Source organism: Cricetulus griseus, chromosome 3, assembly GCF_003668045.3.
Source record: "Cricetulus griseus strain 17A/GY chromosome 3, alternate assembly CriGri-PICRH-1.0, whole genome shotgun sequence".
NCBI lineage: Eukaryota > Metazoa > Chordata > Mammalia > Rodentia > Cricetidae > Cricetulus > Cricetulus griseus.
In genome coordinates this window covers 141404594-141418778 of record NC_048596.1, presented here as the reverse complement: position 1 = coordinate 141418778, position 14185 = coordinate 141404594, and the positions used below count along the sequence as shown (strand labels likewise).

The 14185-nt window shown below is 42.0% G+C and overlaps 1 protein-coding gene across 1 annotated transcript in view; it reads left to right on the top strand.

Annotated features, from left to right (window-relative positions):
* Nucleotides 1-763: 763 nt before the first annotated feature.
* Nucleotides 764-14185, top strand: part of Oca2 (OCA2 melanosomal transmembrane protein) — a 282759-nt gene continuing 269337 nt past the window's right edge. The window contains exon 1 of the mRNA XM_027404737.2: nucleotides 764-1022. Within this exon, the coding sequence (XP_027260538.1) occupies nucleotides 778-1022 (245 nt within the window). The 5' untranslated portion in view covers nucleotides 764-777. The remainder of the gene's footprint in view (nucleotides 1023-14185) is intronic.

Below are 14185 nucleotides of genomic sequence, written 5' to 3'. Positions count from 1 at the left end.
AGGGGAAGTGGACAAAATGTCTCACTCTTGACCAAGAAGCTGTTTGCAACTGACAACTGCTAAAAAAAAGGGAAATCAGTTTCCTTCAATGTAGTGACACTGGGTGTATCATCAACACTCCAGAGCAGGTCACATGCCCAGGAGTATTTGGTCAACACAAAATGGTCTTTATGGCTCTCTCTCTCTCTCTCTCTCTCTCTCTCTCTCTCTCTCTCTCTGTGTGTGTGTGTGTTTGGTTTGCTTGATTTTCATTTTTTTTTTCAAGACAGGGTTTATCTGTGTAGCTTCGGAGTCTCTCCTGGCACTAACTTTGTAGACCAGGCTGGCCTCGAACTCACAGAGATGCGCCTGCCTATGCCTCCCAAGTGCTGGGTTTAAAGGCATGTGCCACCACTGCCAGCTTGATTTTTATTTTTAAAATTGTTTTGTTTTTTGAGGGAGAAAGAACATGAAATTGGTGGGTAGGGAGATGGGAAGGATCCAGGAGAAATTGGAGGTGAGGAAAAATATATGACCAAAATACATAATGTAAAAGATAAAATGAAACATTTGCATACTTGAAAGATGTGTTGTGTTCTGTTATAGAGCGTGTAGGTCATTGCTAGTGTGAAATATGCTGTGATGTTAGCCATGAAGACAACCACACATTTCTCCTGTGTGAGACTTGGTTGTCCGGCCACTAGAAGGGCTGTGTTTAACGTACCCTCTGGTGGTAAGGTGTTTGCTTTTCAGTGAGTGGCTTCTTTCTGTTTGACCTAGGAAGATCAGCGAGAGGACATGCACCTAGAGAACAAAGATAGCAGGCTGCTCTCAGCCGTGCTGGAGGTGGAGCTCCGCCAGACATCTGCAGCATCTGTTCCAACAAGCTCTGATCCTGGACGGCTGCTGACAGTCAGACCCACCGCCAGAAGCTACCAGCACAGCCAGGCAGACCCCCACATCCCCTCTGCTGGCCAGGCTACTGGGAAGAGCCCCTGTGTTCCTGAACATGCAGAGTTGGGTTCACTCCTCATGAAGGGGAGGTGAGTGTGAAGCAGTCCGTGGAATGGGCATGGAGCTGACTTCTACTTAGAATAAATAATAAGTTTCTACAAATATACTTTCCCTCCATTTAGCCGGAGAGATTTCCAGAAGTTTTGTAAAAACATTTTCAGCATTAATTTCTTTCCTGGTTTATTTCAGACAAGTGCTACTTTTTAAGTATAATAAACTTGGCTTCACACTAGCTTAAATAGCCAAATAATGGAACCAGACTTGTTGTCCTTTAGTAGACAAAAGATAAAGAAATGCAATACATGTATGTATATAAATGAATACATATATATATTCTGTAGTAAGAAAAATGAAATTATGTCATTGGCAAGGAAATTAATGCAACTAGAGGTCATCACATTAAGCAAAATAAACCAGACTGAGAAAGACAAACAACAACAACAACAAAAAAAAAACAAAAAAAAAAAAAACTTGGCTTCAAATGATAATACAAACAGGAAGTTGTCATCTAAGGATGTGATAATTTCTTATGATATTTAAAGTATTCCAAATATGATATGATTTTGGAAATATCTGTCATCTATCTGTATCTTAGGAAACATTTTGTTTCTATAAATGTAGCATTTGAATTAATCATTTTTTATATCAGAAACCCTGGATTAGATGGGCCTGGGGTGGGCAGGGAGTGGCAGATATGATGTGGCAGGAGAGAAAAAAAGAGAGAAGTCCCTGGGTTGACATAAAGGAGAGTCACTTTTGGTAAACCTTAAAAAAATTGCTTGTGTAAAGATAAGAGACTTTATATGTTGATTCTCACACCCTAAATTCATAATTTTCATTTCATATCTACCTCCTGGTAATGCTGAAACTACCACCCTCTGGGTGATTGTGTCTGGCTGGTCAGGGAATGCTCATTTCCTTGTTGTTACAGTTGATAGATTCCATTCTGAAGCCTTGTATCACCCACTGAATGATACAGTGTTAGAAAGTGACTAGGCCATGAGACAGGAGTCCTCATGAACAGGGTTAGTGATCTTGAGAGGGCTGGGTAAAATTCTATTGTGTAAATGTACCTTGTTTTCTTTATCCATTCCTTGGTAGAGGGGTAACTAGGTTGTTTCCAGATTCTGGCTACTACAAATAATGCTGCTATGACCATAGTTGAGCAAGTGTCCTTATGGTATGATTGAGCATCCTTTGCCCAAGAGTGATACTGCTGGGTCTTGTGGTAGGTTGATTTTCAGTTTTCTGAGAAACTGCCACACTGACTCCCAAAGTGACTGTGCAAGTTTTCACTCTGACCTAGGCACTCTGCATATATGCCACAGTTGTGTATCTTGGTCCTCTATGGGACTCCTAACAGTGGGAACAGGGCCTGAGGCCTCTCACTGCCTTCTGTCTTCTACATGTGACAATGTAGCAAGAACTTGGGCTCCTCAGCCCCTAGACTATAAAAATAAAATTAGTCCATTATAATTTAGTTCAATACAAAAGAAGGTATTTTGTTATGACAACACAAATGAACTAAGACAGAGTGAATTTTTGAAAAGGTTCACTGCTTGTACGTGTTTAAGTGTTTGCCTGCATGTATGTGTGGTCACTAGACACACATTGTCTCCTCTGTTGCTGGAATTACAGATAGCTTTAAGCCACTATGGGTGGGTTGCTGGGAACTGAAAGCAGGGAGTGCTTTTAACTGCTGAGCCATCTCTCTAGCCCCAGACACAGCGCACTGAACAATATTTGTACATTTGTGTTCACAACAGCATCATTAATCTTAGCCAAATGATACAAGTGCATGTGTGTATAAGTCAAATGGGGCATATGCACACCATCCATTCAGCCTCTAAACGGAAGGGAATTCTGATGCCCATGGTAATATGGCAAGCCTTAGGACATTGCCCAAGTGGGTAAGCCAGTCAAAGATGACAGGGCCTGTGTCATTCCATTTACACAGGGTACTTTGGAGAACACATTTGGAGAGACGTAAAGCACCATGGTGGTTTCCAGGCTGGGGGATGGCATGATGTGGAATTTCTTAGTGGGGCAGAATTTCAGATTGGTAAGATGAGTTCTGGACCTGGATAGTACTGAAAATGGAACAGTATTATAAATGTACTTAGCATCTCTGAGAGACATACTTAAAATGGCTAAGAGGGTAAATTTTGTAATGTGTGTCCCACCATAATTAAAAAAATAACCATGCAGAGCTAGAGTGGTTCTTCAAGTTTATGCTTCCACATCCCCACCAGTATTTGTTGTCTCTTGCTCTCTGGAGGGTGGCCACTCTGACCAGGATGAGATGGCATCTCCATGTTTTAACTTGAATCTTCCTGATGGCTGAATATTCTGAGTTCTTTTTCAAGTATTTATTTGCCATTTAAACTTCCCTTCAGAATGGTCATTCAGCTCATTAGCCTGTTTGTTGATTGGATGATTTATGGGGTTGTTGGTGTTTAATTTTTGCATTTTTCTATGTATTTTGTGTACTAATCCCCTACAGGATGGGCACTTGGTAAAACTGTTTCTCCTATTCTGTCTCTTTACTTTAGTGATTATTCTCTTTGCTGTGGAGAAGTTTTTTAACTTCATGCACTCTTTTTGATTTTCTTTATTTTTTTATTGGTGTTTTGCCTGTTTGTATGTCTCTGTGAGGGTATTGGATCCTGGAGTTACAGACAGTTGTGAGCTGCCATGCGGGTACCCAATAGCTGTATTCTTTTTCTGTATGTGGGTGAGAGGGTTGAGACAGGGTTTCTCTGTGTAGCTCTGGCTGTCCTGGAACTCCCTCTGTAGACCATATTGGCTTTAAATCCACAGAGATCCACCTGCCTCTGCCTCCCAAGTGCTGGGATTAAAGGTGTGTGCCACCATTGCCCTTTCTTTTATTTTTATTTATTTTGTCAGTTCTTAGGGCTATTTTCTGTGCTATTGGAGTTCTGGTTAGAAAACCCCTGCTTATACAACTGTGGTGTTTTAAATAACAATGGCCCCAAAGGCTTATATTTCAATGTTTTGAGTGGCACCATTTGAGAAGGATTAGAAGGTGTGGCCTTGTTGGAGTAGGTGTGACCTTGTTGGAGGAAATTTGTCAATAGGAGAGGGCTTTGAGGTTTCAAAAGCCCATGACAACCCCACCCCACAGATGAGGATGTAGCTCCCAGCTACTGCTCCAGTGCCTGCCTCCATGCCACCATGCTCCCTGCCATGCTGACAATGAACTAAACTTCTGACACTGTAAGCAAGCCTCCAATTAAATTTTTATTTCATGAGAATTGCCTTGGTCATGGTGTCTTCACAGTAATAGAATAGCCACTAAGACACTGGCATACTTAAATGCCTAGTTCATGTTTTCTTGTAGCATTTCAAAGTTTCAGGTCCTACATCGAGGTCTTTGATGCGTCCTACATTGATTCTTGTACAGAGTGAGATATGTGGGTCAAGCTTCATCCTCTTAGAAATCTATTTATTAAAGAGTCTGTATTTTCTACAATGTATGCTTCTGAAAGCGTGATGGACTTTGTCAAAGGTCTTTCTGCATTGACTGAGATGATCTGAGTCAATTTCTTTCTCTGAGTCTTCTTATATGCTGAACTACACATTTTGATTTGCACATGTTGAAGTCAACCTTGTATCCAGCAGAAAATAAAACTTGGTTGTATGGTCTGAATGTGTTTTTAAATTAAAGTATGTTAAAATTTTCTATATCTATGTCTATCAGAGAAACTGGTCCATAGTTTTCTTTCTTGAATCCTTGTCTGGTTTTGGTTATGCTTATTGGTTATGCTTATTTGGTTATTGAGGTTATGCTTAGTGTTTGGGATGAGTTTGGTATTCCTTCCCTTTCTATATAATGGAACTGTGAGGAGCTTTAGAATAAAAGTGAAGAGATTGGTTTTAGAGTCTCTTTCCAGGTTTTAGAGGAAATCTAGTTCTAGCTCTTCTTTGAAGATTTGGTAGAATTTAATAATAAAACTTTCCTTTGCTGGGAGGTAGTTTATTAGGGTTCCAAATTTGCTTATTATTATATTTTCCTTCTTTGCCTATTGAGATCTCTGGTAGACATACTTAGGTTTGCCTCTGGAGTGCTGGGTAGAGTCTCCCAACCTCATAAGACTCTCCACACTGCACCCTCAGGTGGCTAAAATTTCAGGTACATTGAGAGTATGGGAAGTGTCCACCATACTGAAATGAGCACATGCAGAGGACCTATCTCTGTACTTTCAAGGCCTCCTGATCATTAGTTACCCTGCTGAAGAAATGCAACTGTGGGTATTGTGTGCATCCCTAGAACTTTGAGGTTTCCAGGCTCAACAGCAGTGAAAAGCAGGTAGATCACTTTGAATTTGATCTATGTATTGTATTGGCTAGTTTTATGTCAACTTGATACAAGCTAGATTCATTTGGGAAGATGAACCCTCAACTGGGAAATTGCCTCTACCAGACTGACCTGTTGGAAAGCCTGTGCTGCATTTTATTGATTGATTATTGACATGGGAGGAAATAGCTCACTGTTTGTGGTGTCATGCCTGGGATGGTGGTCTTGGGTGCTGTAAGAAAGAAATCTAAGCAAATCACCAGGAACAAGCCAGTAAGCAGCCCTCTTCCATAGTTCTGCTTCTGTTCCTGCCTCTAGGTCCTGGCTTTCGTCAACTATGGCCTTGTGATCAAAGCAATTTACAGAAGAGTTTATTGGGCTTACAGTTTCAGATGTCAGTACTTGACCATTACTGCAGGGAGCATGGCAGCAGGCAGTCAGGTATGATGCTGAAGCAGTTAGCTGAAAGCTCACATGTCGAGACACAACCATAAGGCAGAGAGGGACACTGGGAATGACATGAATCTTTTGAAACTTCAAAGCCTGCCTCCAGTTACACACCTCCTCCAATAAAGCCATATCTCCCAATCCTTTCCAAACAGTTCCACCAACTGGGAATGATTATTGAAACATATGAGCCAATGGGGACCATTTTCATTCAAATCACCACAAGATGTACAAACTATATATAGGATGAAGTAAACCTTTACCTCCCCAAATTGCTTTTTGTAATAGTGTTTTATCACAACAGTACAAACCTTAACTAAGATCCCTACTCGATTCAGACTTAGAACTATCAAACTCTATGGTAATTCTCAGTTTATGAGACCTGATCATGGCTACTGAAGGTGGGGATTCTTACCTTTATTCACTTCTAGTCAAAGGCAGGATCCTGCCACCTGCACCCTTTCTTTGCTAGCCTTCTAGTTCTACAGAACTGCCTATCTATGCCTTCAATTACCCAGCAGCTATGGTGGGCAGAGTTGAAACTCCTCAACCTGTGGCTATTTCCTGATTTTAGGCCTCTAAGTAGCTTAGTTTTTAACAACAGATTCTGTCAAGATTGCCCATCTGATGCCCCCTGAATCATCCATCATGGCACAATGGGATCTCTCCCCATTCCTGACCCATCTTCCAGAGGAATTGCTTCTTTTTTGTTTGTTTGTTTTTCAAAACAGGGTTTCTGTAGCTTTGGAGCCTGATCAGCAATTCTCACTATAGACTAGGCTGGCCTCGAACTCACAGAGATCCACCTATCTCTGCCTCCTGGGTGCTGGGATTAAAGTACCACCACCACCACCCAGCCAAGGAACCACTTCTTACTGTAAGCAGTACCTGGATTCGAGGCTTAGGAGGGCTGTGGGCTCATCCTGAGGGTAGGACTGTTCAGCTTTCGTCTGGCTTGCCTGAGTCCCCTTCCTGCCTGGGAACACTTTGGCTGTGTTTGGCTGGCTCTCAGTATGGAATGTCTTTGTTCCTGCTTTCCCCTTATTTCACTCTTTGGAATAAAGATCCATTTCTCATTCAGACACACTTCTTCCCTGGCTCTCATGGAAGCAACCACTAACCTGTCTCACTCAGAAGCTCCTCAGCATTGTTAAGCGTCCTTTCTGTTTGCTCCTACTGTATCAGCTCCTGTTCTCCATACAGTCATTTTTCCATATTCCATTATCCTCATTTTTGCTTGTTTTTTGTTCAAGTTTCCCCGAACTTTTTAAGTTTCTGTAAGACTTTTTTTTTTCTTTTTTCTAGTCTCTAGATAGCATCACTAGCCTAAGCTAGCCTGGAAGTCACTATGTAGCCCAAGTTGTACTCAAACTACCATGGAACCCCCTGCCTCAGTTCCAAGTCTTACTTCCCCGTTCTATTTCTAAACAAAATTCTCAGTGAAGACCTTGGTTCAGTGTCCAATTTGGGGGGACACTTTGTCCTGGATCCTTCTGGTCGCACATTAGGGCTAGGGCTGCCAGGAAGAGGTTTCAATGTTGTATGTATGTATGTATGTATGTATGTATGTATGTATGTATGTATTGCCAAAAGCTCACTTCCTTTTTCATTATGTTTCTGAAAATTGACAGTTGTACCACCTTCCTGCTGGGAGGGCAACAGGAATAGATTGGTTTTGAAGACTTTTTTGGGAGCAGCCATAACTAGGCCTGAAATTAGGGGCACAGTCAGTGTGACTTCTCTCAGGGAGACACTCTCATGGCTCTTTAATGTCATTTTCAGTAACCTAAATTTGTAGTTGATACTTCTTGAGGGCTGGCTCCAATTGGAGCCAAGGCTCCTTATGGCCTGCACACCTTCTTCAGCCTGCTGCAGCCAGCTCTTGAAGGGCAACTACTGTACTGTAGGCCAGGTGAGACTCAGGGGCCTGCTCCAACACCTACTACATGCAGCCTCTATCAACTGCTGTGTCAAGGACAAACATTGGGCCTTAGTTTTGAAAATGAGCACCATTCAATAGCCTCACGGCTCTCTACCCTGCCTTGAAGACTCTCCTCGATTCTTTCTGGGATGCCTCACCTAGCAGCTTCACTGGGCAGGAGCTGACATCTCTTTGCTCCTTTAAACAGTCACTTGGTGTCATACTTGTTGATAGCTGAGAGCCACTTGTCTGGTTAAAGGAATTGGACAGTGGATTTTTCCCATCCCCTCCTGCCCCATTCTTCAACACTGCCATGGAGGAAGGGTAGACCGCATGCTCTTAGAAAGTCCAGACTTGCAAAATTTGGTATTTCTCAGTAGACCAGGCTGGCCTCGAACTCACAGAGATCCACCTGTCTCTGCATCCCAAGTGCTGGGATTAAAGGCGTGTGCACTACCGCCGGAAAATTTAACATTTCTTAGTTTTGAATTTTGTATAAGCCATGAGCTTTCTTACTAGCCATATTAGAGTGTTTTTTATTTTTTTATTTTTCATGCAGACATAGATGGAAATATAGCAGCAGTACAGTGCTTACCTAGCATGCTTTGGGCTCAGTCCCTAGCACTGAAAACAAAGTCAGAAACGGTAGTGCAGGGTTGCAGAGTGTCACTGCAGTTACAGCTCTTATTTGCCTCCAGCCTATTTACAAATGCCCAATGGGTGCAATTCTTTTATAATGTATCTTCATGTTTCCCAAGCAGTTCTTGCTTGTTTCCATTTTGAACTATATTGTCCTTTGCTTTGCACTGAGGCTACCAGCGCTTACAGTTAGAATGAGAGCACAGAAGGGTCATGCAGCCTCCTCTCTGGGACTGTACTGTCATTAGCACACAGCTGCGAGAATTGGGAGTTTATAAGTTTCCAAGCAGCTATTTCTTTCCTCAGTCATTAGCTGGAATGTTAATTAATTCCATCTGGTGTACAATTCACAGTGTCTTTGACATCTGTGGTTTTATAAGCCTGTGGCAAACTCGGAATCCTCTTTTATCTTTTAATTGAAAAGTTTGAATGTTTTGGGTTTCATACACAAGTACTATATTTACGGCTTTTCTACTCCTCCTGCTCCCACTCCAGCTCCTCCCATGTCCTCCTCACTGAATGAAAACTGAGGACATGACTGCTCCTAAAGTATGGTTGAGGAGAAGGTTTTACTGTAGATGTGAAGGGGAAACAGCCAGAGGCATCTGGAAGGTTCCTGATTGAACCGGGACATGGGGGGAGGGGAGAGTAAGTGAGGAAGAGAGGACGGGGGACAGAGATGGGTTAAGAGAGGAGTCCTCCACCAAGAAGAGCCTGAGAGAGGAAGCAGGAGCCAAGAAGGCATGTAGCCAGAATGACTGTTATATAGGGATCAGAAGCCGGAGGAAGGGAAGTGAAGCCCAGCCTGTGGGTTGGAGATGTTGAGGGTAGGGTTGGGGTGAGGAGCCACAGGTACTGAGTAAGACTTGTCTTGGGTTTCTCTGAGACCTGACACTTACCTCTCTCAAATTCCTGACCTCTTCATTTGAAATTATTATACATATGTATACATATACATAGAAGGCTACCAAGTCCATATCATGTTGCACATATGTATTTGTGTTTAGGGATGATGGCTTGGGATTGGGTACCTATCAGGGCACTGGAGAAGACCGATTCTCTTTCTCTTTCTCTGTATCCACCAATTGCCTATAGCTCTTCATCTAGAGGTAGGGCCATGCGAGATTTCATCCATCCATGTTGGCATATCAACTGATGTTGTCACTATGGAGGTCTTGCTTAGGCGACCATATGTTGTTGAGAGCTTATTGGTGAAATTTTCCTGTCATATATAGAAGACACCATCTTCCAGAAGCCTTCCTGGTCCTCTGGCTCTTACAATTTATCTATTCTCTCCTCTGTGATGTTCCCTGGACCTTAGGAATAGGGGTTGTGTTGTAGATATATCAGCTGGGGCTTGGTACACTATGGGCTAGTATTTTCTATATTCTGACTTGTGTGTGTGTGTGTGTGTGTGTGTGTATTTTATCAAATGGTCTCCATCTGCTACAAAAAGAAGCTTCTCTGATGAGGGATGAAAGCTACATTTATCTGTGGTTATAAGAACAGTTATTTAGAATGCATTTAGAAATCATACTGGTTTAGGAAAGTGGCAAATGCTACATGTTCTCTCTGTGGTGGTTTGAATAAAAATGACCCCCATAGGCCCATAGGGAGTGGCACTATTTGGAGGTGAAGTCTTGTTGAAGGAAGTGGGTAACTGTGGTAGTGGGCTTTGAGGTCTCACATATGCTCAAGACATGCCCAGTGAGACAGTTCACTTCCTGTTGTCTGCAGATCAAGATGTAGAACTCCCAGCCCCTCTCAAACACCATGTCTGCCTGTGTGCCATCATGCTTCTTCCCACCATGATGATAATGAACTAAACCTCTGAAACTGTAAGGTAACCCCAATTAAATGTTTTCCTTTAGAAGAGTTTCCATAGTCATGGTGTCTCTTCACAGCAAAAACAAAACAAAACAAAACAAAAACCAAACAAAAAAAAAAAACCAAACAAAAAAAAAACCAAAAAAAACCCAAAAAACAACAAAAAAAACCCAAACCCTAACTAAGACACTCTCTTATTTGTTTATCCTAGCGTTGAGTCATTAGATGTGAGTATATAACTTGGAACAACCAACAGACACCAGGTAAAGTAATAAGAGGCTATGGGGTGTTGTCCAGACCCAAACTGTTGCTGAGGGCCAAGTCTGGATCCATGGCCCTATAGCAGCCAGGGTCTGAGGTGATGTCTCTGGCTCCTCTTGCAACTGAGGGCCCTGTGGTTGCCCTGGATCTGATCATACACCTGGGACTATGTTAGTGCCTAAGGGCTATGCTGCATCTGGAGCCATACAGACCTAAGTGGCATGTTCTCTTATCTGGTATCATGATGAAGTTTGGATCAGGGCTGCTTCTGGGGGCCATGTCTAGGTCCATGACCCTACTGTAGTCAGGGTCAGGGTTAATGACCATGTCTCCTGTGGTTATGAGGGCCATACAGATTCCTGGGGTTTGGGCCACCACCTGGGGCCATGTTGGTGTCTGAGGGCATTGCTAACACTGGGACCTTGATGATCTGGGTGGCATGTGCTGCCACCTGGGGCCAAAGTGACATCAGGACCTTGGCTGCTGCCAAGGACCATGTCTAGGTCCATAGACATACAGCAGACAGGGTCTGTGTTGAAGTCAGTAGCTCATGTTGCCACCAAGGGCTGTGTGGATGCCTGGGGTCAGGTTAGTTAGCAATTCCCTCACATGAGATGACACGGCATCTGCATAGGATCTTCATTCTCCTGTAGACTTTAACTTACCTGTAGATGACTTCTGGTACCTAATGCAACATGAAAGGTACATAAGGAGTTGTTATACCACATTGGTTAGAGAACAATGACAAGGAATTCTGTCTGTACATGTTTAGTATTGAATCAAACACTGTAGGCAGTTGTCCAGTGCACTGATGCAGAAGCAGTGCGATGGAGATCTTACCACATGCCAAGTATGCCACTGGTAGGATCATCTTGGAAACTGGAGGGATGGACAGAATCTGCTGTGCACTTTAGAAATACTTTGGTATCTGTTTTCATTCTTTTACATAGATGTCCTTGAATGTTTTTATTGATTTTTAACTTAGTAATGAATAGGATAATTTTTAAAAAAATGCATTTCTCTTTCTAAGTGAGATGTCACTGCTAAGCAAATGCTCCACATATTCCTGATATAAAAATGTGGTATTCCAGAGGGTTGCCTGCTCTGGCTAGACATAGCAACTCCAGTTAAACAGTGAGCCAAGGTGATTTCCATCTCTTCTCAGTGGGCCCTCCAGCACACCTTCATGTCTGTGGACTGAGGGGGCTTGTTACCAAGGCTGGGGTGAATTTCATAGGCAGAGTCTCTCATTGATTTTCTTTGAAAGATGTAGCTCATCAGCAGTGTGTGTGTGTGTGTGTGTGTGTGTGGGCATGCTTTTATTTTATGTGCAATAAACATACTTATCTCTTAATTAATTACCCCAGGCCTAAGCCCACACACTATTAATGCTCACTTTTCTGGGCTTTTTGACTAATTGAACTGAACAATTTTTTTTTCTCTGAATGAAAACAATTGCTTGAACAATGTGTTCATTACTCATTGGGTTGAGATGTGAAAACTCACTTATTACACTGCAGCAATCCTTCTAACATTGCTATTCTCATTTCACTCATTAGCTTTGAAAAGCAAGGATCAAGGATCATGCCTTTTATGTCTGGGAACTTACTTAAGCCTTAGCTTGAAAGGTTCTCTCTGACTGCCTATATGTGAGCCCAGAGACAGTAGGCATGGTGTGTGTGTGTGTGTGTGTGTGTGTGTGTGTGTGTGTGTGTTATGCATATGTGGGGTATATGTGTGTGCACATTGTGTGTGCACTCAAGTGTGGTGTATATACTTGTGCATGTGTATGTGTGCGGTGTGTGTATGTGGTATGTGTGTATGTGTGTATGTGCATGTGTGTGTGTGTACATGTGGTGTGTGTGTGCATTTTGTGTGTGTGTGTGATATGTACGTGGTGTGTATGTGTGTGGTGTGTGTATATGCATGTGTGATACGCACATGTGAAGCATGTATGTGTACACATGTATGTGGAGTGTGTATGTGGTGTGTGTGTATGCGTATGTGTGATGTTGGTGCGTGTTCATGTGTAGGGTGTGTGTGTCGTGTGTGCATATGCATGTATTTTTAGCATTTATTGAGAGCAATCACCCACTTCAACAGCAATCTGGCAGGAACAGCAATGCATGTTTAGTTTTGTTCTGAGTATATTTAGTTCTTGTTCAATTGGGCAAGTCATTCACTGCTCCCTCATCCTAGATTGACTTTAACCTTCTCACTGAAACATAAATTTCAACAATCATTTTTCTGGTTTGAGAGAGTTCAGTTGGTAAAGCATCAAAGTTATAATAATGCTGGTTGTTATGTTTACTTGTATGCATACTGCAACTGAGATCTTTTGTGGTAATGCCCCTTACAGAAAACACCTTTGCCTTCGAGGATACAGACCTCTTGTCAGACCCTACAGTCAAGTTAATAACATGTCTGTGATCATTTAAGACTGTGTGCTCACCATTCCACATAGAGGAATACTCCCTAAGCCAACACACATGGGGGTGGGCCTAGGCCCTGTCCCAAAGGATACAATAGAATCTAATGACACCCTATGGAAGGCCTCACCATCCTGTGGGATGTGATAGATAGGGTTTTAGTTTGGGGTTGGGTAGGGGAGGATAGGTGGGAGAAGGCAACTGGGATTGTCATGTAAATCAATCCTGTTTCTAATTCAAATAAAAAAAGTTGAAAAAAAAAAAAAAAACAAGACTGTGTGCTCAATCCGTTATCACACTGTGCACTCAGTCTGTTTAACTGGCTTCGGAGAAGGCAGTGTAAACAATCTCACTATGTCTTAGATTTCCCATTTGGTTTTATATGCCCTAAACTAACTGCATGGCTTCAGTCTACTATGTTCTCATCCATAACCCTGACCAGAAGAATTTATTTGTGTTACAACCATTTGCTGAAAACAGACAGCAAGTTGAAAGCAACCTTAAATAACAGATATTCTGTGAATATTGGAAGCAACATGTGGACATGGCTTTGTAACACCCATTTGAGGTTTTAAGGCTATTTTGGGTCAGTTGGGGTGAGGAAAGTGCATTCTTCCCTTGTTAACTATGATAAAGATTTCTGTAGAAAAATCTAATTTCTTTCCCCACTATGTTTTCTGTGCCATTCAATACAGAGCAAAGACCTCTCTTAGTGATAGGCAACACAGACAGACCACAAACCACAAACTACAGACAGACAGACAGACAGAAGATACAGGGAGAGAAATGAGGAATTAAAATTAGATTCACTCTTGGTCCTAACCTCTCCAAGAAGAAGTCTCTTTTCTTTCCTTAATGAGATATTAATGTACCCTGGGTGAGGATTCCTTAATGCATTATTGAAGTATTCTTAAATCTTTGTCCTAGTATCTGTGTTGTTTCAACCAGAAAAGCTCTTTTTAATCATTTCTTGTCAGCTAGATGTTTTGGACATGCTCTGCTTAAAAAATGGTACTAGCCATGGTAGCACTCACCTTTAATTCCAGCACCAGAGGCAGAGTTAAGTGGATCTTTATGAGTTCAAGGACAGCCTGGTCTATGTAGAAAGTTCTAGACCATCCAGGGTAAAGGTAAATAGAGAGACCCTATCTCAAACAAAACAAAGCAAAAATTTGGCAATGCCTTAATTTCTTTCTCACTTTTGAAGGTTATATTTACTTGAGTTTTAGTTGACAGTGTTTCTACTCATACTTTAAATGTATACTTAGGCTGCCTGTTTTCCATAGTTGACAGTGTTTTATACCAGCACTTTATTTATTTTTATTTTATTTTAAGCCTTAAGAAAGAGAT